Here is a 23,613-nt window from a genome sequence, read left to right as displayed (position 1 = left end):
AGAACACACCACACTCCTCACAGACAGTCACCCGGAGGAAACCCACGCAGACACAGAGAGAACACACCACACTCCTCACAGACAGTCACCCGGAGGAAACCCACGCAGACACAGAGAGAACACACCACACTCCTCACAGACAGTCACCCGGAGGAAACCCACACGGACACAGGGAGAACACACCACACTCCTCACAGACAGTCACCCGGAGGAAACCCGAACAGACACAGGGAGAACACACCACACTCCACACAGACAGTCACCCTGAAGAAACCCACGCAGACACAGAGAGAACACACCACACTCCTCACAGACAGTCAGCCGGAGGAAACCCACGCAGACACAGGGAGAACACACCACACTCCTCTCAGACAGTCAGCCGGAGGAAACCCACGCAGACACAGGGAGAACACACCACACTCCTCTCAGACAGTCACCCGGAGGAAACCCACGCAGACACAGGGACAACACACCACACTCCTCACAGACAGTCACGCGGAACGGGACTCGAACCCACAACCTGCGACACTACCTGCTGCGCCACCATGCCGCCCTCACCTTAGCCAGTCATTCCCAAACATACATTATTTTGTTCCCACACATTAGTTAGTAATTCCCATATTATATTAAACTTGTCAAATTCCTTAATCTATTTTGAAAGTATATTATCAGAGCGGGTCAATTTGAGTTTACTTTATCTGGAGGATATCTCGGTTAGCCAGTTAACTTAACCCCAAAGCTGTTTGGACAGGCTTGGATTTGGATTTAAGATACCTGGCCAAAAGGATCCTGCTTTGTGGAATACCCACTGGTTTGTGGCGTGACCCCCAGCAGCGCTCCGTAGTTGACTAGCAGCAATGAGGAGTCGATTCCCAAAATTCACTAAAAAGAATCAACTCAAGGAATCGATATGCTAAAGAACGACACCCGAGGTCTGCGCCAGAAGCGTAGCTCCGCCCTCTCACCACTGCAGCCGTGATCCAAAGGCGCAACTGCGTTGGAGAATACGTCGAGCCTGCGTACGCACACCGAGGGGGAAGTCAAAATAATAAATCCTGTTGTTCAGTACATTTTCTACCTCTGCACATTTAAAGGTTGTGCTTTGTTTTTAAAGAAAAACGGAAACTGTAAACACTGTAAAAGTCACAGGAACGTCAATACAAACTATATTTGCAAACTAAGTTGAAAAATAGCCTTATTGTTTTTCTGAAGCCACAAAAATATCACATTTACACACATTCATCTATTCAGCTTCCAGCTCCAACTATTCACACTGAGCTTAGTGTTAAAATGTGTTTTTAAATGTATGGTGTGGTATGTGTGTGGACCAGTAGGGGGCGCATTCCGTTATAAAGTGATTACAGAATATAAACGTATAAATAAGGACTTGTCACATTGAATCATCTGAATTGATTTGTTTACATCTGAACTATTTAATTCTACAGCTATTTTGAGTGAAACAGAGCAACATCATATTTACGCAAGAGATACACACGTGATATTGTATAGAAATATATTTTAATGCAGAAAAGCGTGTTTTATTGCATCAGCAAATAAAATATGTACACATTACCTTACAATATAACAATGCCATTGTTTTAAAGATGCAACGCCATCATGTTTTGTCTTCTCAAGCATTTTCCACAGCTTATTAAATCAGACCAAGCTTCCCAACAGTTCACAAGCGTTTAAACGTTAAAGACCAATGCATTTGGGCCCAGACTGATACCGGTTCTGAAAAGTGCTTCAGCACACACCAGGGCAGCTGCATTGTTGACTGCACTGGACCTCTGGGCCAAGCGATTTGCACTAGTGAGGGTCATCAAGAGGTCATTTAACAGTGGTCAAAACCCATGGCCCTAATCTCAACTTTCTCCCACATTACTGAGTCCATCTGAGTGCAGTAACGCGGTCCGGCGCAGCACCTGTTCCCCTCCTATTCCCCCACAGACAACTGGCAGAGGAGGGCTCGTGGGGGTGTTCTAGGGGGTGCAGCTACAAGTCCAGACGTGGATAAGCCATTGATTTGGTGTGACGGGAGCTCTGTGGGCACTTGCCCATTGGCAGGATCTCTGCAGTATTACTGAGAGGCTGGACGATGGGTAAAAAGGCAGGAGGGAAAGGTAGAGGAGAGGAAAAAAGGCCCAGAGCATGAGGAACTGGGTTCTGCTGCCGGTCCCTGAATAGAAATGGACAGAGAGCTGAAGGGGAATGTAGAGCCTGGAAGAGAGCTGGAGATGAGCTGTCACTGGGACTGGAACTCATGTCACTGCCCAGTGAAAGCTGCATTTGGGAACTGGAGCCTTTCTCTTCATCCGTCCGCTGTTCTTTCACTTGTTTGTTCTCTCTGGAGTCCTCCGGGCCTCGTCCTTTCGGGACAGGGGCGAAACGCTGGCCTTTGCGGAACTTGGCTCGTCTGTTCTTGAACCACACCTGAGGAAGCACATTCAGAATAAATTCAGTCATCATCTCTGGCTCTTTATTCTCCTGCAGCTCCAACACCTGCTCTTGGGTCATTTTTAGTCTGTTTATATTTAACGTTTTGGGTTTTTTTTCCAGTTAATATCTATATTTATATGTTGAAAATACACCGCGACCCTGAAATGTGTCTGCGTGGGTTTCCTCCGGGTGACTGTCTGTGAGGAGTGTGGTGTGTTCTCCCTTTGTCTGCGTTGGTTTCCTCCGGGTGACTGTCTGTGAGGAGTGTGGTGTGTTCTCCCTGTGTCTGCGTGGGTTTCCTCCGGGTGACTGTCTGTGAGGAGTGTGGTGTGTTCTCTCTGTGTCTGCGTGGGTTTCCTCCGGGTGACTGTCTGTAAGGAGTGTGGTGTGTTCTCTCTGTGTCTGCGTGGGTTTCCTCTGGGGGACTGTCTGTGAGGAGTGTGGTGTGTTCTCCCTGTGTCTGCGTGGGTTTCCTCCGGGTGACTGTCTGTGAGGAGTGTGGTGTGTTCTCCCTGTGTCTGCGTGGGTTTCCTCCGGGTGACTGTCTGTGAGGAGAGTGGTGTGTTCTCTCTGTGTCCGCGTGGGTTTCCTCCGGGTGACTGTCTGTAAGGAGTGTGGTGTGTTCTCTCTGTGTCTGCGTGGGTTTCCTCCGGGTGACTGTCTGTGAGGAGTGTGGTGTGTTCTCCCTGTGTCTGCGTGGGTTTCCTCCGGGTGACTGTCTGTGAGGAGTGTGGTGTGTTCTCCCTGTGTCTGCGTGGGTTTCCTCCGGGTGACTGTCTGTGAGGAGTGTGGTGTGTTCTCTCTGTGTCTGCGTGGGTTTCCTCCGGGTGACTGTCTGTAAGGAGTGTGGTGTGTTCTCTCTGTGTCTGCGTGGGTTTCCTCCGGGTGACTGTCTGTGAGGAGTGTGGTGTGTTCTCCCTGTGTCTGCGTGGGTTTCCTCCGGGTGACTGTCTGTGAGGAGTGTGGTGTGTTCTCCCTGTGTCTGCGTGGGTTTCCTCCGGGTGACTGTCTGTGAGGAGTGTGGTGTGTTCTCCCTGTGTCTGCGTGGGTTTCCTCCGGGTGACTGTCTGTGAGGAGTGTGGTGTGTTCTCTCTGTGTCTGCGTGGGTTTCCTCCAGGTGACTGTCTGTGAGGAGTGTGGTGTGTTCTCCCTGTGTCTGCGTGGGTTTCCTCCGGGTGACTGTCTGTGAGGAGTGTGTTGTGTTCTCCCTGTGTCTGCGTGGGTTTCCTCCGGGTGACTGTCTGTGAGGAGTGTGGTGTGTTCTCCCTGTGTCTGCATGGGTTTCCTCCGGGTGACTGTCTGTGAGGAGTGTGTTGTGTTCTCCCTGTGTCTGCGTGGGTTTCCTCCGGGTGACTGTCTGTGAAGAATGTGGTGTGTTCTCCGTGTGTCTGCGTGGGTTTCCTCCGGGTGACTGTCTGTGAGGAGTGTGATGTGTTCTCTCTGTGTCTGCGTGGGTTTCCTCCGGGTGACTGTCTGTGAGGAGTGTGGTGTGTTCTCCCTGTGTCTGCGTGGGTTTCCTCCGGGTGACTGTCTGTGAGGAGTGTGATGTGTTCTCTCTGTGTCTGCGTGGGTTTCCTCCGGGTGACTGTCTGTGAAGAATGTGGTGTGTTCTCCCTGTGTCTGCGTGGGTTTCCTCCGGGTGACTGTCTGTGAGGAGTGTGGTGTGTTCTCCCTGTGTCTGCGTGGGTTTCCTCCGGGTGACTGTCTGTGAGGAGTGTGTTGTGTTCTCCCTGTGTCTGCGTGGGTTTCCTCCGGGTGACTGTCTGTGAAGAATGTGGTGTGTTCTCCATGTGTCTGCGTGGGTTTCCTCCGGGTGACTGTCTGTAAGGAGTGTGGTGTGTTCTCTCTGTGTCTGCGTGGGTTTTCTCCGGGTGACTGTCTGTGAGGAGTGTGGTGTGTTCTCCCTGTGTCTGCGTGGGTTTCCTCCGGGTGACTGTCTGTGAGGAGTGTGGTGTGTTCTCCCTGTGTCTGCGTGGGTTTCCTCCGGGTGACTGTCTGTGAGGAGTGTGGTGTGTTCTCCCTGTGTCTGCGTGGGTTTCCTCCGGGTGACTGTCTGTGAGGAGTGTGGTGTGTTCTCCCTGTGTCTGCGTGGGTTTCCTCCGGGTGACTGTCTGTGAGGAGTGTGGTGTGTTCTCCCTGTGTCTGCGTGGGTTTCCTCCGGGTGACTGTCTGTGAGGAGTGTGTTGTGTTCTCCCTGTGTCTGCGTGGGTTTCCTCCGGGTGACTGTCTGTGAGGAGTGTGGTGTGTTCTCTCTGTGTCTGCGTGGGTTTCCTCCGGGTGACTGTCTGTAAGGAGTGTGGTGTGTTCTCTCTGTGTCTGCGTGGGTTTCCTCCGGGTGACTGTCTGTGAGGAGTGTGGTGTGTTCTCCCTGTGTCTGCGTGGGTTTCCTCCGGGTGACTGTCTGTGAGGAGTGTGGTGTGTTCTCCCTGTGTCTGCATGGGTTTCCTCCGGGTGACTGTCTGTGAGGAGTGTGGTGTGTTCTCCCTGTGTATGCGTGGGTTTCCTCCGGGTGACTGTCTGTGAGGAGTGTGGTGTGTTCTCTCTGTGTCTGCGTGGGTTTCCTCCAGGTGACTGTCTGTGAGGAGTGTGGTGTGTTCTCCCTGTGTCTGCGTGGGTTTCCTCCGGGTGACTGTCTGTGAGGAGTGTGTTGTGTTCTCCCTGTGTCTGCGTGGGTTTCCTCCGGGTGACTGTCTGTGAGGAGTGTGGTGTGTTCTCTCTGTGTCTGCGTGGGTTTCCTCCGGGTGACTGTCTGTGAGGAGTGTGGTGTGTTCTCCGTGTGTCTGCGTGGGTTTCCTCCGGGTGACTGTCTGTGAAGAATGTGGTGTGTTCTCCGTGTGTCTGCGTGGGTTTCCTCCGGGTGACTGTCTGTGAGGAGTGTGATGTGTTCTCTCTGTGTCTGCGTGAGTTTCCTCCGGGTGACTGCCTGTGAGGAGTGTGGTGTGTTCTCTCTGTGTGTGCCCCCAGAGCAGGAGCATGTGTTCTGTTCGTATGAGCAGAAAAGAGGAGAAGCTCTCACCGTCATGTGCTGCTTTGTTTTATTTTAATTTGTAGTGAGTTGATAATACATCTTTAAACTTGTGGACAGAGGGGATGGTTTGAGCTGATTTTTATAACAGAGGATGCTGTAGTTTATACATTGAATGGGAGAGGGCTCACGTTCTCAAAATCTGGCAATGAGTGCGCTGGAGGAAAAGGTTTGATTATCTTTGCTCTGGTGAAAGTGTCACCTTTCTTCTTGAAAACAACTCCAATTATCCAGCAGTGGAAAAAGAAGAGGGTAAAATACAATAACAATTCATAAAGTACACGAGGAAATGTAGCACAGGGGCTCCTTAGAGTTAATTCCCTTGCCCTAAGCCTACAGGATTGTGACTGTACAGTGTTCAGACCTGGATGCGAGCCTCAGGGAGGTTGATGCAGATGGCCAGTCTCTCTCTCATGCTCACGTCTGGATACTGCGTTTGCTGGAAGGTTTTCTCCAGAGCCTGTAGCTGGGACACAGTGAAGGCCGTTCGGCTGCGTCTCTGTTTCTGCTGATTCCCGTAACGCGCCTCAAGGATGAGCTCTAGAAAACAGAAATCATGCTCACGTTTATAGAAGAGTCTCACAGAAATACACAGCTCCCCAGACCCCCGCTACACCACAGCCCTGTGACCGTAGACGGGAATAGAACATTCTTTTGACATATCGGACAGTGGCATAGTCAATAAGGGGTTAAAGGAAGGTGCATTTATATAGCGCCTGTCTAACACCCAAGGTCACCTTACACAAGACGACAACAGACAGACAGACAGAGAGAGAGAGAGACAGAGAGAGAGAGAGAGAGAGAGAGAGAGAGAGAGAGAGAGAGAGACAGAGAGAGAGAGAGAGAGAGACAGAGAGAGACAGAGAGAGAGAGAGAGAGAGAGAGAGACAGAGAGAGAGAGAGACAGAGAGAGACAGAGAGAGAGAGAGAGAGAGAGAGAGAGACAGAGAGAGACAGAGAGAGAGAGAGACAGAGAGAGAGAGAGAACACTTATGTCTGCGGAGGAGGCAGGTTTTTAGCTGAGGTTTGAAAGAAGAAAATGAGGTGTAGAGGTGAACACTTTGTGGTGAAGAGTTCCAGAGCTTGGTCACCACGGCGCTGAATGATATACCACCTACAGGAGCTAATCTGCATTTATCTACTGACAAGAGACTGCTACCAGAGGACCTCAGTGATCGTGATGAAGAACAGTGGTGATCTGAGCTGATCTTTTAGAATAAGAGAGAACCCTAGCAGCAGATTTCTGAACCTAATAAAGAGAGTGTATGGATTTATTAGGAAGGCCAATGAAGGGGGATTTGCAGTAATATGAGGTTTGAAAGAAAGGGAAGAGTCAAACAACACACCTTGATTGTGCACCATTCATTCATTATCTGTAAACACTTATACAGTTCAAGGTCGCGGTGGGTCCGGAGCCTACCTGGAATCACTGGGCGCAAGACAGAAACACACCCCGGAGGTGGTGCCAGTCACAGGGCAACACACACACATTCACTCACACCTACGGACACTTTTGAGTCACCAATCCACCTACCAACATGTGTTTTTGGAGCGTGGGAGGAAACCGGAGCACCCGGAGGAAACCCACGCAGACACAGAGAGAACACACCACACTCCTCACAGACAGTCACCCGGAGGAAACCCACGCAGACACAGAGAGAACACACCACACTCCTCACAGACAGTCACCTGGAGGAAACCCACGCAGACACAGGGAGAACACACCACACTCCTCACAGACAGTCACCTGGAGGAAACCCACGCAGACACAGGGAGAACACAACACACTCCTCACAGACAGTCACCTGGAGGAAACCCACGCAGACACAGGGAGAACACAACACACTCCTCCCAGACAGTCACTCGGAGGAAACCCACGCAGACACAGGGAGAACACACCACACTCCTCACAGACAGTCACCCGGAGGAAACCCACGCAGACACAGGGAGAACACACCACACTCCTCACAGACAGTCACCCGGAGGAAACCCACACAGACACAGGGAGAACACACCACACTTCTCACAGACAGTCACCCGGAGCAGGACTCGAACCCACAACCTCCAGGTCCCTGGAGCTGTGACAGAGACACTACCTGCTGCTCCACTGCGCCGCCCCCAGATTGTGAACCATTAAGTGTAAGTTCAGAGAGTTTTGAAAACTCTGGGCCAACGAGCCAGGCTTCAGTTGTGTCTGTGTTGAGTGTTGTATGTGTAAAAGAGGGGTATTTTACCGGCGAGGCGCTCTGCCACAGAGAGACTCTGGACGGGTGCGGCAGTTGGAGGCCGCGGTGGCACCGTGACCTGTTGGTGAGGGTCAAAAAACAGCGAGTTGAGCCGGGGGAACGGGTAAAGACCACCACCGCCACTGCTCGGCCCGCACAGATACAGAGAATTCATGGCTGTCTGCTGGGGAAAAGACACATAAATACATGTATCAGATCAGAGAGAAATGCACAGGGCTCTCAGTGACAGTGATAAGAGATGACACACACACACACACACACACACACACACACACAGCTCAAGCGCTTCCTCTTCAGACGTCTGGTTCCTCTGGAAATTTGTTAGAACCCACACTTTAATGTGTTAACACAGACACTGCCGCCCCCTAGCGGTGAGCTGTGGACATACAACAGTGTGCAAAAGTTTGGGTGCGCCCTGTCAAATGAATTTTGTTGATATTTCTCTGGAAAATGATACGACCTCAAAAGTAACTTGACAAATTGAGCTACATCTCGTGCACGGGGCCAGTACTAAGCTTTATATTTCCCTGAGTACATAGTAAATATTCCTTAACCCCTGTGTCGTCTTTAAAAGTACTTAATTCAACATGAAAACTGACCCAAACTCAATAAACTCAAAAGAGCTGCAGAGCAAACATCACAGGGAAGAGTGGTGGAGATGCACATCATTTTCAAACAGCTCTTTTCCTCTCTATCAGTCACGAATAATACAGTCTCACTGCCGCTCGGTCCAGTCCAGGAATCTCTACTCTTCAGACTGTCATCAGTTTTAAAAACACTCTTTTTACTGAATCAAAATTTCACAACGAAGCTCCAAAATGACTCTGAATCAACGTGTTCTCCATTCATCCCCATTAGGAGTTGAGATTGCCAGCTCTCGAGACTTGTTCCCAAGAAAAATCAGTAAAAACTCCAGTGAAACGGATCTCAGGATGAGGAAATAAAAAAAGCTGCATTAGTAAAGGCCCGTGAGTGGGAGTTTACCTGGAAAACCCGGAAAACTGAAGCTGCGAATCAAGGAAAAATCCTTCAGTGCGTCTCAGTCCAAAGTGAGGTCCCACTGCCCCAAGCCCCGTCCAGCGGGGCCTATTTAAGAAGCATTACCTCCAGCGTCTCCCAGCCATTAGCCAATAGAAAGAAAGGTATTAGCCCGGATTAAGTGGGATGAGGGAGAAGAAGGGGGTCTGGTGGGGGGCTCAGGATCTCTCTCTCTCTCTTTTTAAAACTATTGAACTTGAGAGATTTAAAGCAGCAAAGGATCTCCCCTCCATAAGCGAGCATTATTTCACCTCCACCCCCTCACCCCACCCCAGTTAAAACAATTAAAACAATGCGGCCGGCTGATCTCCAGAGCTGGCCACATTAGAATAGGGCTTTGGCAGCTTTAACTCCAGGGGGCTTTGTGTGACTGCATGGTTTGTTTTGCTAACTGCTCCCATATTCCCCCCGTGAAGTATGAATTGAGAATGAAATGCAGTGCAGGAGCTGTCAGTTTAGCTTGGGGTTAAGAGCTCTCGTCGTGTAGGAGGCCATTTGCTCTTTAAAACACAAAAACACACTTTGCAGAACTAGGAGCTGCTTCAAGTAGTTGGATGTAGAATGGAACTCTTTGGAGAAGCCTAAGGTCAGCGTTCCCGATGCTAGGTGACAGCGAGGGGCCTTTGGGGCTGTGGAGCGGTGACTCTGGGTTCTCTGGAGTGATGGAGGTCCATTCGTTAGCCAACATTAGCACCTGAAATAAAAACCCTAAATAAATAAATAGAGCAATAGAACTAACCTAAGGATGGGCCTTTATTGAGAAGAGCAGGTGTCCACACACTTTGAGACGTGTAGTGACTATGTGTAATGTCTCAACGTGAGACACACAAAGCACACAGCGAGAAACCATTATGAGGGATCTGCTGTTGTCGTTTCTGAACGTCAGACACATTCCATTCGGTGACCGTAGGAACACATTTAAAATACGATTTCTTTACAATGTTTGTGAATGGAACCAGACGTCTCTTAGCATCTACAACACACTTATAGCATTTTATTTACTCACACGCAGTCATCTCTAACGTGTTGTTTTTGTGTTCTGTTCTGTTTTTGTTCCCTGTTTGCACTCCCCTTGTCATGTGACTGTTTCCCCCTGTCTTGTGTCTGCTTCCTGCTTGTTCCCTGGTCATGTGATACCCTTCCCTTGTGTTATTAGTGTCATGTGTCTTAATTAGTGCCCAGGTGTTTCTTGTTGGTGTTGTCTTTATATAGTCCTTGTCAGTTGTTCTTGTTTGTGGGTCATTATATGTGTGATTAGCTTTGTTCAGTGGTTAAGTCTGTGGTTTTTTTGTCTTGCTCTGGGTTTAGCCTTCTTGTTTAGCTCTTGTGTTTTATGGTTAGATTCCTTGTTTAGCATTTAGCTGTGTTTAGCGTTTAGCTCTGTTTATAGTTTAGCCTAGTCTTTTGTGTTTAGCTCCTTAGCATCTGTATTTAGCCCTTTTTTTTAACGTCCCTTTGTCTAGTTTCCTTTAAGTTATTGTAATAAAACCTCCTGCACTTACCTCCTTCCCTTACTCCTACACACCCGCATTATTACAATCTCCACCTGTCCGTTGAGTTTTATCTGGATTTTTTTGTTGTCTGTGGTTAATGATGGTGAAATAATCTGTTTTCTTTTGGGGAATATTTAGCCTTATAGCATCTTTCTTATACATCTCCAGAATGAATGGATTTTAAAACATATATATTCCTTAATTGAACACCTTTATGCATAATTGCAGTGTACTTCACATGAAATACCTTTTTATATTTAGAGCTTTAGTGATTGTTGGACGTCTGGTTCCATTCATGACCACTGTAAAATATTCTGACTCCAGATGTATCTCTAAACTGGAGCATCCCACACCCAAACCCACTGCAGGACTGTTTCCATCTCAAAGACTTTTAATTATCCAAAGATTTCAAAAGAGGAAGGGCGTGCCCCTTTAAGTCAGTCTCAGCTCTGAAGGAGTGGCTGAGTTTAGGCCTCAGACCCGAGCAGAAGCGCAGGGAACCGCTGCAGCTATAAACAGCAGGTTCATGAGTAGTTCAGTTTAATATTAGAGGAAGAAATGTCAGGCCTTGTCACTGTTGTCCGCCGTAGCCTCCCTAAGCCCCGGCCCTGCCCACCTTCACAAGATAAACACTCAATAGCCTCAAATCAGATCATGAGCGGTAAAGCTGAGGTGGGTTTAGAGATGTAAATTCCCCCAAAGCTTGGTCAAACTGCACTGCTCAGGGCCAAAGAGCCGGAGCAAGCCGCCCAGCTAGATTACGTTTCCCACGAGTATCAGCGCTGATCCACAGTCCTGTGGGGGTTCAGCACACACACACACACAATCTTGTATCTGTGAATTGTGGGGACGTTACATAGAGTAACTATTAACGTTTCCATAAGTGCTACTAACCTAACATTAACATCAATCTTAACCCAACCTTAAAAAAATGTCTTTGCTTTAAGAAGAGTCCCCACAATGTGAACATGTAAACAGGTTTAGTTCCACACAATGTGAAATAGTTCTAGTATACACACACACACACACACACACATTTGTTTTCATGCATTGTCAGGGCTTACATAGCTTTCCATTAATTTCACAGGTTAACCCTAAAACTACTACTAGCTTAAACCACCTCTATATCACCTCTATTATAACCCTATGTAAGAAGAGAAGTCCCCACGATGTGAGTGTGTAAACATATTTTGGTCCCTACAATTTGATATATACCTGCGACCCAATCTCTCATACACACATACACACACACACACACACACACCGTAGAGCAACATGGGATCCAAACCCAGCGGCCAAGAGTGGTCAGAGCACTGAGCTGTGGATGGGATCAGATCTGAAGCGAGGGAGAGGAGGTCTTCTCTGTCAGGGGTAGTATTCATATTATTTGTAAATTATTTATAACAGTGTATTAAAACACACACTGTTATAAACGATAGCTGCAAATGACAACATCTGTCAGGGTATGGGTGACCTGTGTACGTGTGTAAAGGCACTGTTGTTGTGGAGACATTCAATAGGATTTTTGAGAGAGAAATGCTGCCATGAAGGTGACATCCGTTCCTGGAAAGTCCATGGTTATTTCAGCAAGACAAAGCCAAGACACATTCCGCATTTGCTACAAGTGTTGCTTCCTAGAAGCAGAGTGCGTGTGACCTGCCTGCAGTCCAGATGGTTCCACTACGGCAAATCTTGAAGAAGAGACTGAGAGGATGGTGACCACTGGCTGCTGAGCAGCTAACGTCTTGAATCAAATGGGAATGAGCAGAATTTCCACTCGCAAAACTGCAACAATTAGTCTCCTCAGTTCCCATGTGCTGATATTAACCCTCTGGGGTTGAAGAATGCACCGGCGCATCAACGACCACTCACGATGTTTCTATTAATATCTTAGCGATAGCACAGCGCAGAAACACAGTTCTGTTTTAAATCTTACAATATCAAAAACACAAGTTTACAAAAGTAGTGAATTGTATTTTAGAGGATTAACTGCTGCAGGATTTCAAAAGAGTGTAAAATCCAACGTTTTACTGCAGATACCTCCCTCTCTCTTGAAATCGCCGGTTCCCAGTTCATTAACACAGTGGTGCAGTATCCTATACGTTAGCGCACTGCTGCCACCGTCAGGTGAAAGACAAAACTGCCAGCGGGCCACTAATGATGTATTCTTTAAAGTGAATCCTTGGGCCAATTAAAGTGCTGTGTATCTGATACGGAGGGAGAGCTTTGGTACAACACCAGGTCTTCCGAGGCTGTTATTCGTTCCCATCTTCGTTTTCCCAATGTTTTCTTCCTTTAATCTTCTGTGGTGCAGGTATTTTTTTTACATAAAGTCCTTCACACCTTTCCAAAGGCCCCCTAGTGGCTATGGCGCAGACTGAATGGAAACAGACCGGACCACAATTAGCTTTTCTCCTGGTGTAACTCTGTAGTTAGAGGAGTCCTGGTGCTGGCATCTTCACTCTGCGCACTGTGTTTGTTTCTGAGAAAGATTGAGAGCTTATACACAGTATGGAGTGGTCAGAACTGACACCTGTTGTGATTAATCAGAGGAATTGAGGCTCAGAATATAATACACGTAAACAAGAACGTGCAGCTAAGTTTGAGCGCTTTCACATCACACTGTTAACGAGCGAAAATTTATTCCACAAATTCTTGCACAGAAAATTCTAAACACTTTCTGAGTGAATTCTAATAACTGCAGACTTAAACGCCCCTTGGCTACCTGTTTCCAACCGTGGGGGTTCGTTTCTCTGCATTCAGGCCGTTTTTACCCCCTCCTCACTCTCCGCGAAGCTCTTGCCTGTCAAGCTATATTAGTGTCTCCTGGAAATAAGTCATTTAGAAGAGCTTCGGTGGCCCAGGCCTTGAACCCGTTAAAGCTCCCGGCTCAGAAGCCTTTGTCTCCTCGGTCAGCGGGATTAGCGCAGATTTGCTGCTAAGAAAAAAAGTAGTTATTTCATGGCACTTTCATGATGAAACCTGGCCAAAGCTGTGTTGGCTGCAAGGATTAGAGCCGCACAAAGACGCCGCTTGTGTGAGTGACCCCCTCCCTGAGACCACCACACTCCCCTCCACCATTCCCTCCTCGCCTCTCCTCTTCTCATTTCGGGAAACATTTGCATTGAACAACTCGATTGCCTTTTGTTAATGTAAACCAACGCTGAATTTGCCTGGAACCTTCTGCAAAACGTTGGAACCAGCACTAAACAAGTACTTTATAGAATATGAAGGTTATACCATTTTGTATAAAATGAACACCCACCAAAGACTCTGCAGAAGAGGGCCATGGTTCACTCGGCAAACTTTGTGAGGGAATTCTTAAGCTGTTTCGGAATATTTCTGTCACACAGAGTTTAATTCTTTCACCATCCACATTGTGTAGGACAAGGCCAGACACCACTGCGGAGTGTGCGACCTTCGAGCCCTCAGACAGCACTGCATAATTAACAGTCATTCTACACCATCAGAAAACTACGTCACTGCGGTGGTACCCTCAAGGGCCCATATTCTGTACGTTTAATATAAATGAATCGATGATAATTGTACGCCTCAATTCGTCTCCCTACGCCCCAGTCCGTTTCATTTGTAGGACTTTTATTATGTTGTTTTATTTCACACAGGTCTGTAATGAAAGATGCGGAATATTCACCTCTCCTTCTGAAGAGAATGTAATGTAGTTTTGAGGAACACAATTGGACTTTAAAAGTACATTTACACTGTTTATACCTTTAGAGACAATGATATACCTGATTACCTTTTGTTTCTCGAGCTCTCCTCAGATGATTTGAAGGACAGTGGAAATGTGTGCTGTGGTCAGATGAGTCCACAATTTAGCCTGTTGTTTGAGTCAGCAGAAAGGTGATGTTGAGTTCTTCGTGCCAACGTTTAAAGGGACCATCCAGACTGTTATAAACGATAGCTGCAATTGACAACATCTGTCATGGTATGGGTGACCTGTGTACGTGTGAAGGCACCGTTGTTGTGGAGACATTCAATAGGATTTTTGGAAGAGAAATGCTGCCGTTCACCAATGAAGGTGACAGCCGTTCCTGGAAAGTCCATGGTTATTTCAGCAAGACAAAACCAAGACACATTCCGCACTTGCCACAAGTGTTGCTTCCTAGAAGCAGAGTGCGTGTGACCTGCCTGCAGTCCAGATCGTTCCACTACGGCAAATCTTGAAGAAGAGACTGAGAGGATGGTGACAACTGGCTGCTGAGCAGCTAACATCTTTAATCAAATGGGAATGAGCAAAATTTCCACTCGCAAAACTGCAACAATTAGTCTCCTCAGTTCCCATGTGCTGATATTAACCCTATGGGGTTGAAGAATGCACCGGCGCATCAACGACCATTCACGATGTTTCTATTAATATCTTAGCGATAGCACAGCACAGAAACACAGTTCTAACACTCTGTGAATGTGCAGAAACTGCTCTGTCGATCACGTTATCACCACGGTACGCCATACTGTACACCCTGAGTTACCAGCCTATGTATAAGCTTTAGACACGCCTCCTCTGACTCTCGCCGTGTCTCACTGGTGGATTCACTTCTGTTTAAGACTCTGATAAAACTATTTCAATCACCAACACAATTCCACACGAGGAAAGGGATGTTTTCATAAGAAATATAAAGATTTTCTTCAGTTTTTCAGGGTTAGAGACAGATTATCTCTTCATAAAATGCTGTAGGTCACATGGGCCTCACTTAACGAGAAAGCTGAGATTGTTCTGAACGTTTGTTTTAAAGATGTATTTCAGAAAATCGAGAAAATGTCCTTAGACCCCAAAGGGTTAAATGGGATTTACATTTTCAAATTGTAAATAATTTGCAAAGATTTATCCGTATTTCGGTGATAACTTTGGAAACGGGTACTCTGTTTTTTTTAAAAGCTTCAAAGAGTTAAAATGTCACAGATTAAATTTTTACATTTTCTCCTAAAGTCTTGGAAAACGGACTAAATACTTTTATTAAAATACGTTACAATTGTAAAAGTTCCAAAATGCAGTTATTACTATTAATAGCCCCCTGGTGGTGACAGACGCAGTTAAAGCTATGCTCTACGTTCCTGATCCTCCATTTTTTCCCGGATCCACGGAGCCACAGACGGGGAGCTCAGAGGGAGATGTCAAATACAAACCTCACTGTGTAGTTTGGTTTATTTAAGTGTGTTAATTCACTGCGCCCAAAACTACAATGAATCTTTGTCCCTGAGTAAACTCTGACGTCCTGTTCAGGTATAAGGCATTCTCAAGGCTTTAAGACGGCCTTCTGTTTATTTACATGTGTCTAACGGGGTGAAGCCCCCTCTTAAAGTGTCTTAATGCAGAGTTTAGAGTGACCTTCTCAGCCTTTATGGGTTTAAGTCTCTCCTGTGGTTTTAAAAGCTTTAAAGGGATATCCCTGGGCTCAAGGATCCATTTACACAGAAGGGGATTAGGGTTTTTAAAGGTGCAGCTACGGCCCTGGGATTCAGCACACAGCCAGATCTCCATCGTACGGCCGAACACAGTGGACTCTCTCCTCCAACGTCTCTTCTGCAATTCAGGGAACAGGGAGTTTGTTCCCATTTTAATGAAGCATCTACTCTTCAGGCTTTACACTGACATTTAGTGAGGCCACATACATAGAGCTCCATCACTCAGCCTCAAGGCTCAGGGGCTTTATAAGCTTCTAGCCCACATTTAGCGATGAGTGTGGTAACCTTAGGCTCATGTGCAGCTGCTCCACAGCGTCCTGATTATACAAACTGTGTTCACAACAGGTGTATCTTATAGCAACTGAATTCACCAAGTTATAGATGATATCTAAAAACCTGTGGACATTTACTGTGTATTATATGGGGTCTGATTTCTAGCTGATATTCCCTCACCTCTGTTTTGCTCAGGGGTAGTTTGTCTCAATTATTGTGGGGAAAGCGGAGTAGGTCTGTGTCTGCGTGGGTTTCCTCCGGGTGACTGTCTGTGAGGAGTGTGGTGTGTTCTCCCTGTGTCTGCGTGGGTTTCCTCCGGGTGACTGTCTGTGAGGAGTGTGGTGTGTTCTCCCTGTGTCTGCGTGGGTTTCCTCCGGGTGACTGTCTGTGAGGAGTGTGGTGTGTTCTCCCTGTGTCTGCGTGGGTTTCCTCCGGGTGACTGTCTGTGAGGAGTGTAGTGTGTTCTCTCTGTGTCTGCGTGGGTTTCCTCCGGGTGACTGTCTGTGAGGAGTGTGGTGTGTTCTCTCTGTGTCTGCGTGGGTTTCCTCCGGGTGCTCCGGTTTCCTCCCACGCTCCAAAAACACACGTTGGTAGGTGGATTGGTGACTCAAAAGTGTCCGTAGGTGTGAGAGAGTGTGTGTGTGTGTGTGTCTGTGTTGCCCTGTGAAGGACTGGCGCCCCCTCCAGGGTGTGTTCCCGCCTTGCGCCCAATGATTCCAGGTAGGCTCTGGACTCACCGTGACCCTGAACTGGATAAGGGTTACAGATAATGAATGAATCAATGAATTTCAGCTTCAGTGAGTGAGGAGTGGGTGATTATATATGATCGTGAAACACTTTTGAAGGCACAATGCCCTAAATATAACTAAGTCCAAGGGGCAAGATAACACTTGAAAATGAGGGGTAGGTGTAAAATTGTGAAATGGGGTTCAGCCTAAGGCCTAGGTGAAAGTTACAGGTTGCGTCAGGCAGGGCCTCCAGTACAAACCTGTGCAGTGCAGAAAACTGGTGAAACAGCGTCAGGGTCCAAGGCACCAAATGTTCATTGATGACTGAAGGAGCGAAGGTGTCAGATGGCCTCACCTTCACTCCCTCACATACCAACAACCCTTAGGAGCCTATGACCCTGTCACCAGTTTACCAGGTGTCCTTTCTTGGACCACACTGGCAGGTACTAACCACTGCATAAGGAGGAAAACCCCACAAGGGCTGTGGTTTAGAGAGGACTTTCTTGACACAATATACGCCCAACCGTCCCGATAAAATATATATTCGTCCAGCATTTTGACACGAAGATTCCGTTTGAACCGATACGGGATGCGTTTTGTTACATACGTATACAGCCAGAGCTATCTGTCCATCATTCAGTGATCAGCCAATGGAGTCACAGTCCCTCCCTCCTACAGCGGTTTGTTTCGCAGCGGCACTGAGAGCAGCAGGTCAGAGCTGAAACACCGGGAACTACAGCTCTGCTTTTAGATAGAGCTAATGCTATCTTAGCGCCTGGTGGCTTTGCTTAATCTGTGCCTCGTCAAAGAAATTAGCTGCTATTAGGCAATTACCCCAGAGCCCCTGTTTAAATCGTAGCTAATCATTCTTCTCTAGTGACAGCCCTGCTTAGTTCTTACTTACTGCTTCAAACCTCAACCTCAAGAACTGATTTTTGACTGTAACATCAGTGGTTTTAATCTTATGGCTGATACCAGGTCTGTTAGAGGTTACTGAACACCTCAGTGTGGCTTGATGCCTATTGTTAGCACAATGCTAATCAGCGTAGGTACATATCTATCGTTACTAGTTAGCGCCAGTGCTAAGTAAAGTACGGAAACCATATGTCCTCTATTTCCTGGACATGTCCTCTTCTTGGTGTGTGAAATATGTGTTTTTAATATGAGATTTTACACTAATTTCAAACCAATTTCCTCTTTTACCTGGACATGTCCTCTTTTTTAGACTTAAAAAAATGTCCGGGCGGAATTTCACAAACGTCCGCCATTTTGTTTTTCTAGAGGTTACATAGAACTTCGAGAAGTTTCGTTCACAAACTAGTCCCGCCCTCCCCTACTCCGATTGGTTCGCTTGAGTGAGAAGGGGGCGTGGTGAAGTAGCCTACAATCTTCTGATTGGACGGTCTGACTGTAGAGCTACCGTTATTGGTCGATAACCTTCTCTGTAAACATTTAATTGGTCAGTCTGCACGCCAGTAGTCCTTGTTTACGTCAGGCAAAGCGGCTGTGCAGCTCGAGCAGCTATGCCGAAACGTAAATGTAAGTTCTCGGATGAATTAAAAAAGAAATCCCCATGTTTTGTGTAGTAAATAAAGGTGTAAAGGACCTAAACGCACACATAGGTTCAGCTAAGAATACAACGGCAGCGAGGAGCAAGAGCTCCATTAAAGCTACGTATTAGTCTTGGTAAACAATTTATTAATAGAGTGATGATTTTAGGGATATTGTACTCCCTCTTATGTTTTCGTACACACACTCAGCCACAATGGGCTACCCATATATCTCTGGTGTCCTTTTTTAAAAAAACTAAATACACTCACCCTCTCTACAGACGCTAACAGTGCCTCCTGTTCAAACACTTCAGAGTAAGAGGGAAATCTACATCTGATTCGCTGCCAAACTATTTCTTTTAACCATAAAAGATACGTACAGTCGCTCAGAGGCCAGGCCCAGAGCAGACTCTCTGAATGAGGCTGGGTGACGGTGGATTTAAGGTGGACAGTTCCTATAGTTCCACACAATGGCCTTGGCGAGATGAGCGATCCTTTTATCGACAACGACCTGTCCTGTGTCTGAATGGTTTTTAACATCCTTTGAATTGGCCCAAAACTACAGGGGGCTGTTGAGGAGGGTCGAGAGGGGTTCACCGGGCCTTTTGAGACACGTCCCCATAGAGGGTTTTGTTTACTGCTCCTGTTCAACAGATGTGTGATTTGGAGGGTAGCTTGTGCTCGCTCTCCCTCTCTTTCTTTTTTTAATTGCTCATCAATAGCTGAGAGTTGTATTGACAAGTGCCTGTCAAGGGGGGAGCTTTGTAGCTGTCAGTTATCTGCAGAGGAGCCGCTTAAAGCCTGAGGCCCTCCACACAAGGAGGATCGATCCACACTTGCCCCACAGGCTCCAGGCTCCAGGGCTGCAGCTCAGGCGGGGGTTAAACACTTTCTCGGACGGGGGATCGATGTGGACTGGCCTTTGACCCGGCACAGTGAGAGACCCGGGGCCAATAGAGCGTCCACACAGTCTGAACCCCAGCCAGAGATCGCACACACACACACACACACACACACACACACAACACAAACTCAAACCCTGTAAAAGAGCAGGGTATATTAAATATAAATTAAACTAAACTGAATTATGCTTAAACTTAAATTAAAAACAGACCAGGGCATAGTAAACAAAACTAAGCTCATCTAAGTTATATCTAACTAAACCAATCTAAGCTAATCTGTTTAAAACATAAACTAAGCTATAGTAAGCTAAGTTAAATTAAGCTAAGATAAGCCATGCTACACTAAACCAATCTAAGATAATCTATATAAAACATAAACTAAGCTATAGTAAAGTAAGCTAAATTAAGCTAAGCCGTGCTACACTAAACTAAGCTAAGCTAATCTGTATAAAACATAAACTAAGCTATAGTAAAGTAAGCTAAGTTAAGCTAAGCCGTGCTACACTACACTAAGCTAATCTGTATAAAATATAAAACATAAACTCAGCTATAGTAAGCTAAGCTAAGTTAAATTAAGCTAAGCCACGCTAACACTAAACTAAGCTAAGATAAACTTCAAATAATATAAGCTAAAGAAAGCTAAGCTAACATGCTAAGCTAGAATAAACTATACTTGGTCCATCTGAACAAACTGTGCAGTAAACCACGGGCTACACTATGTAAATCCACAAACAGCACCTACGCTGTTCCTGATAAAATGACCACTGCAGATCCATAAAACAAGTGCAAGTCTAAACAGGGACCTTCATTCCAGCCGCAGGGTCTGTCTGCTTGAGTGACAGATCAATATTGGAAATGAATGGAAGGTCAGTCTCCTAATTGGGCTCAAGTTTACACTGGGAGGAACAGAGTTAATGACTGAATGAGGTCAGACAGAGGTCAGGCCGAGCTAGCTATGAAATCACTGATGTGTGTATCTCATCTTGTGTACGTTGTGTACGTTGTATAAGCCCAGGACTCGGAACTCCACATCTATCTGTGTCCATCTTTCCACTGGGAGAAATAATCCGCACCGTGGGTCTGAAAGGATGTGGAGCTGTGCCCAAGTTCCATTTCTTGACAGAATTTAACATATAAAATGCGCTTTAACAAAATACCACAAGGATCCAACCCCACAACAGCGTTCTCCCCATCTAAACAGCCCTGTTCAGAGCAGGCGATTTCAGCGCCTGTTCCTTTAAATAATAAAGAGAGCGGCTCGTTGTTCACCCTGACCCTGAGTGCACAGTAGTGAGGAGCGTGGAGAAGTTCTGGTTTTTAACCGTTTTCGCTTGATTCTCTTTCTTCTCTGTTTTTAATCAGTGCTATTATTACTCCACGCTTGTTTATCTACTTCGCTCTCTCACATTGGACCGACTCAGACGAGGGGGCGGGGCTATTCTAAGGTTTTCTGACCTAGGCAGCCTACAAAAAACGGACTGGGTGGCCTTGTTCCACAGTGTGTTGGTTGGTGGGCTGCAGATCCACACATTAATGTGCGCACTTTTGCAAGCTTTAGCACACCACTGTACATTTCATAACCAAGGTGTTTTTGACAGAGGGGGGTTTAGCGCTGGGGTTAAGGGTCATCCTGGCCTCTTCTCAGCATGTGCCCCCACCCCGCCGAGTGCCCCCTCCAGTCAAAGGTGATCAGAGGGGGTTTCTGATCGAAGTTGATAATGAGGAAGTCTGTAAGCTGTTCTGGTCCACATGCTCCAGCCTCTAAACCCTCCTCGGCATTGTGCGGCATATTGATCCTGCAGCGCGGGGTTTAATACCTGCCGTCTGCAGGGGCCCAGGCCGTGCTGGGTAAACACAGGGGCCCGGGGAGCGGGGACACAATGGGGCTCCTCTGCCCTTTTTAGTCCCGTTTTGTTTTTAAATAAAACAGCTGCTGAGTTAAAGAGGGAGCACGGTCAGGCATCAGCTGCACGAGGACAGGACGCAGCACACGGGCAGCAACCGAGAGGAGACTTCAGCTTTACAGTGAGTTTGGGGAAGACATCGGACGCACATTTTTCAGCCTGGCATTAGATAAGACAGGTTTGTTTCTCAGTATGTGTTCTTGTGTGTTCTCGATAGAGGTCATCTGTATTCCCAACCTCTGGCCTCTCCTCTAATATCTACTGCCCAGCAATCAGGATTTTGACAGTTGCGTTTGTCCATCTAACATCTGTCTGGGAATAAACTTTTGCGAGCAGTAAACAATTGGTGAATTCCACGGAATCTCAGGTTTAAAGGTCGCCATTTTGGTTCCACCGAGTATTTTTGTTGTAGCACCATTTTAAACACAGGCCGTACGTGGCACACAAATGTTAAACAGTTGGTGGTTGGTTATCTTCCATGTGAAACATCAAAGTAAACAGTTCTCAGTCACATTAAAGAAACCTGAGGCTTAAGCACCACTTAATGGACCTCCATGAATATTATTGTAGTTACTGACAGATATAAGTATGAATTAAAATGAAAATAGCAGCTTAAGTTGCTTTAAAACTGACAATTTTATTAAATTGACGGAAAAACCCGAGCTCTCTACGGAAATTCTCGAACGCGACCGTGACGTCACTGGTGGACAACAGCTGAACAACGCCGCGGTAAAACACCGTTATGACTGACTGTTATGACAGTATCTAGCTAAATAACCACCATTATTCATGACAATAGCCTAGCAATAAGCTAAACTCAAATGTAGAGGTACCGTTATTCTTGTAAATGTGATCGAAGTCGAACTCGAATTCATCCGACACTATAAACCTCCGTAATGCAGCTACGTAGCCGAGTATAATCTGAGCCACCGAGTTTAGCGAGTCAAGCTAACGTTAACTAACACCAACTAAAACAGGCGAAGTGAGTGTCCTTACCCTGTTTACCTCCATGTTACAGAGGCTCTTGAACACCTTTCGTTGGTGTCCTTACATGCCCATATTGTTGGAAAAGCGCCAGTGAAATGAGCTACAGATAACGGAGTGAGCGGATGGTCCTTTCCAAAGTGCCCGTTTGAAGTTGACAAATTTAGTCCATTTTCTGGATATTTTGGGATCTTTGGGCCATTTGTTCACAGATGTCCCACTGTACATTGAATGATTGCAGCCAAAAACAACACACCTTTTCATCATTTTGCATTAAATTAAGTGCAGCTTCTAGAGTGTTGTCCACCATCTACGTCACAGGCAAGACGCCTATTAGAGTTTCCGAACACCGCTGGGGGGGGGACCAACGGTCTTTTAAACCTTATTCCTTCAATTAGTAAGAAATAACATGTTTTCTGACGATCAATAAACACAAGTTAGGAACTCAAACTCCACTGTGTTTATTTGTTTGACACTTTCATATCACTGCTGCTTAGCCTTTAATTAAGTAGTATATTTGTTGTTAGCTATAAACTGGCATCTTGCACATTTTTAACCTAAATATTTTAGAAACAAGACAATTCACAGAGAAGCATCTGAACCATCAACAACATGGAAATAACATCATCTGGAGACTTTGTTAGATTTAAATCATTTAATAGAAAACAAAAAGAGATACCAAAACAGCATATTTACAGCTCATGGCTTCAGGAGTAAACCAATTTAGAACGTGAACCTAGACCTTAAAGAAACAGTGGAATGAGGGCTTACAGTGATGTGTCAGAGTTAGAAAGTAGGCGTTTAGACTAGGCTCAGTCTGAGTGAGAGTATTAGAGCGGCAGCTCAGAACCATGCCATTCACAGGCTGCGATGTTTAAAAAAGAAGGAAACAAACCGTGTCTCGACCAGCCGAACTCTGTCGCTTCATATTAATAGCTTTAACGGTGTGAACAAAAACAAAGACAACCCCCGCAAGGCCTTCTCATCCGTCGACAAGTGCATTTACTCTCATCACAGTTCTGAAAGGCATGGATTTCCAAAGCAACTAAAAAACAAGAAACCTTTAATAGCCATTGCAACTAGCTAAGGCTCTGTAGCTGTGTTCCTATACACTGTTCCTCAAGGTGGCGCTAAACGTGATCAAGTACAACTGTGGGTTTAATACTGTAACACATATCTAATCTCCTGCTGTAACACAAATATCTCTGGCTTTCCAGCAGTGCAAAGTACGGTCCTAAAGCAGCAACTTGGGTTTATTCGTTGTTTACCTGGTTCGCAAATCTGACCTACGAAATCCCGATTCCGGCCCTGGATGTCGTCTGACACGAAGCAGCTTATTGGTTTACGATAACGATCGGTTTCACTAGGAGTCACTACAAAATCCAGGACTGGAGACTGGATCTACGGTGTGGACTGAGCTTCAAATCCCTGTAAATCCCCGTATGCAGATTCCGATCCTGAAAGGGCTGCCAGAAAGGGCTCCCGGTGTGATGTCATAGAATAACACCACGGTAAATTTACAGACCCTCCTCATAACGTGGAGATTGAAGGACGTCACACATTATGTAAAGTCCTTCTACTCACACGTCACTTACAGAGCCACTGAG

General features: G+C 46.4%; 1 protein-coding gene across 6 annotated transcripts; it reads right to left on the bottom strand.

The window, feature by feature from the left end:
• Positions 1-1,501: 1,501 nt before the first annotated feature.
• On the bottom strand, positions 1,502-9,863 carry dmbx2 (diencephalon/mesencephalon homeobox 2). 6 transcript variants are annotated; one of them, XM_066644749.1, is made up of 4 exons: positions 9,755-9,863; positions 7,699-7,873; positions 5,829-6,004; positions 1,502-2,433 (listed from the first exon to the last, which is right to left on the bottom strand). In XM_066644749.1, the coding sequence occupies exons 2-4, from the start codon at positions 7,862-7,864 to the stop codon at positions 1,996-1,998; spliced, it is 780 nt and encodes a 259-aa protein (XP_066500846.1). In that variant the 5' UTR covers positions 7,865-7,873; positions 9,755-9,863; the 3' UTR covers positions 1,502-1,995. The 6 variants fall into 6 exon arrangements, with proteins under 6 accessions (XP_066500846.1, XP_066500848.1, XP_066500845.1 ...); XM_066644751.1 differs by having other exon boundaries at positions 7,699-7,870; positions 9,755-9,857; XM_066644748.1 differs by lacking the exon at positions 9,755-9,863 and adding an exon at positions 8,695-8,767 and having other exon boundaries at positions 7,699-7,870.
• Positions 9,864-23,613: the final 13,750 nt, after the last annotated feature.

This window comes from Hoplias malabaricus, chromosome 14, assembly GCF_029633855.1.
Source record: "Hoplias malabaricus isolate fHopMal1 chromosome 14, fHopMal1.hap1, whole genome shotgun sequence".
NCBI lineage: Eukaryota > Metazoa > Chordata > Actinopteri > Characiformes > Erythrinidae > Hoplias > Hoplias malabaricus.
This window is presented reverse-complemented; position numbering and strand designations above follow the sequence as displayed.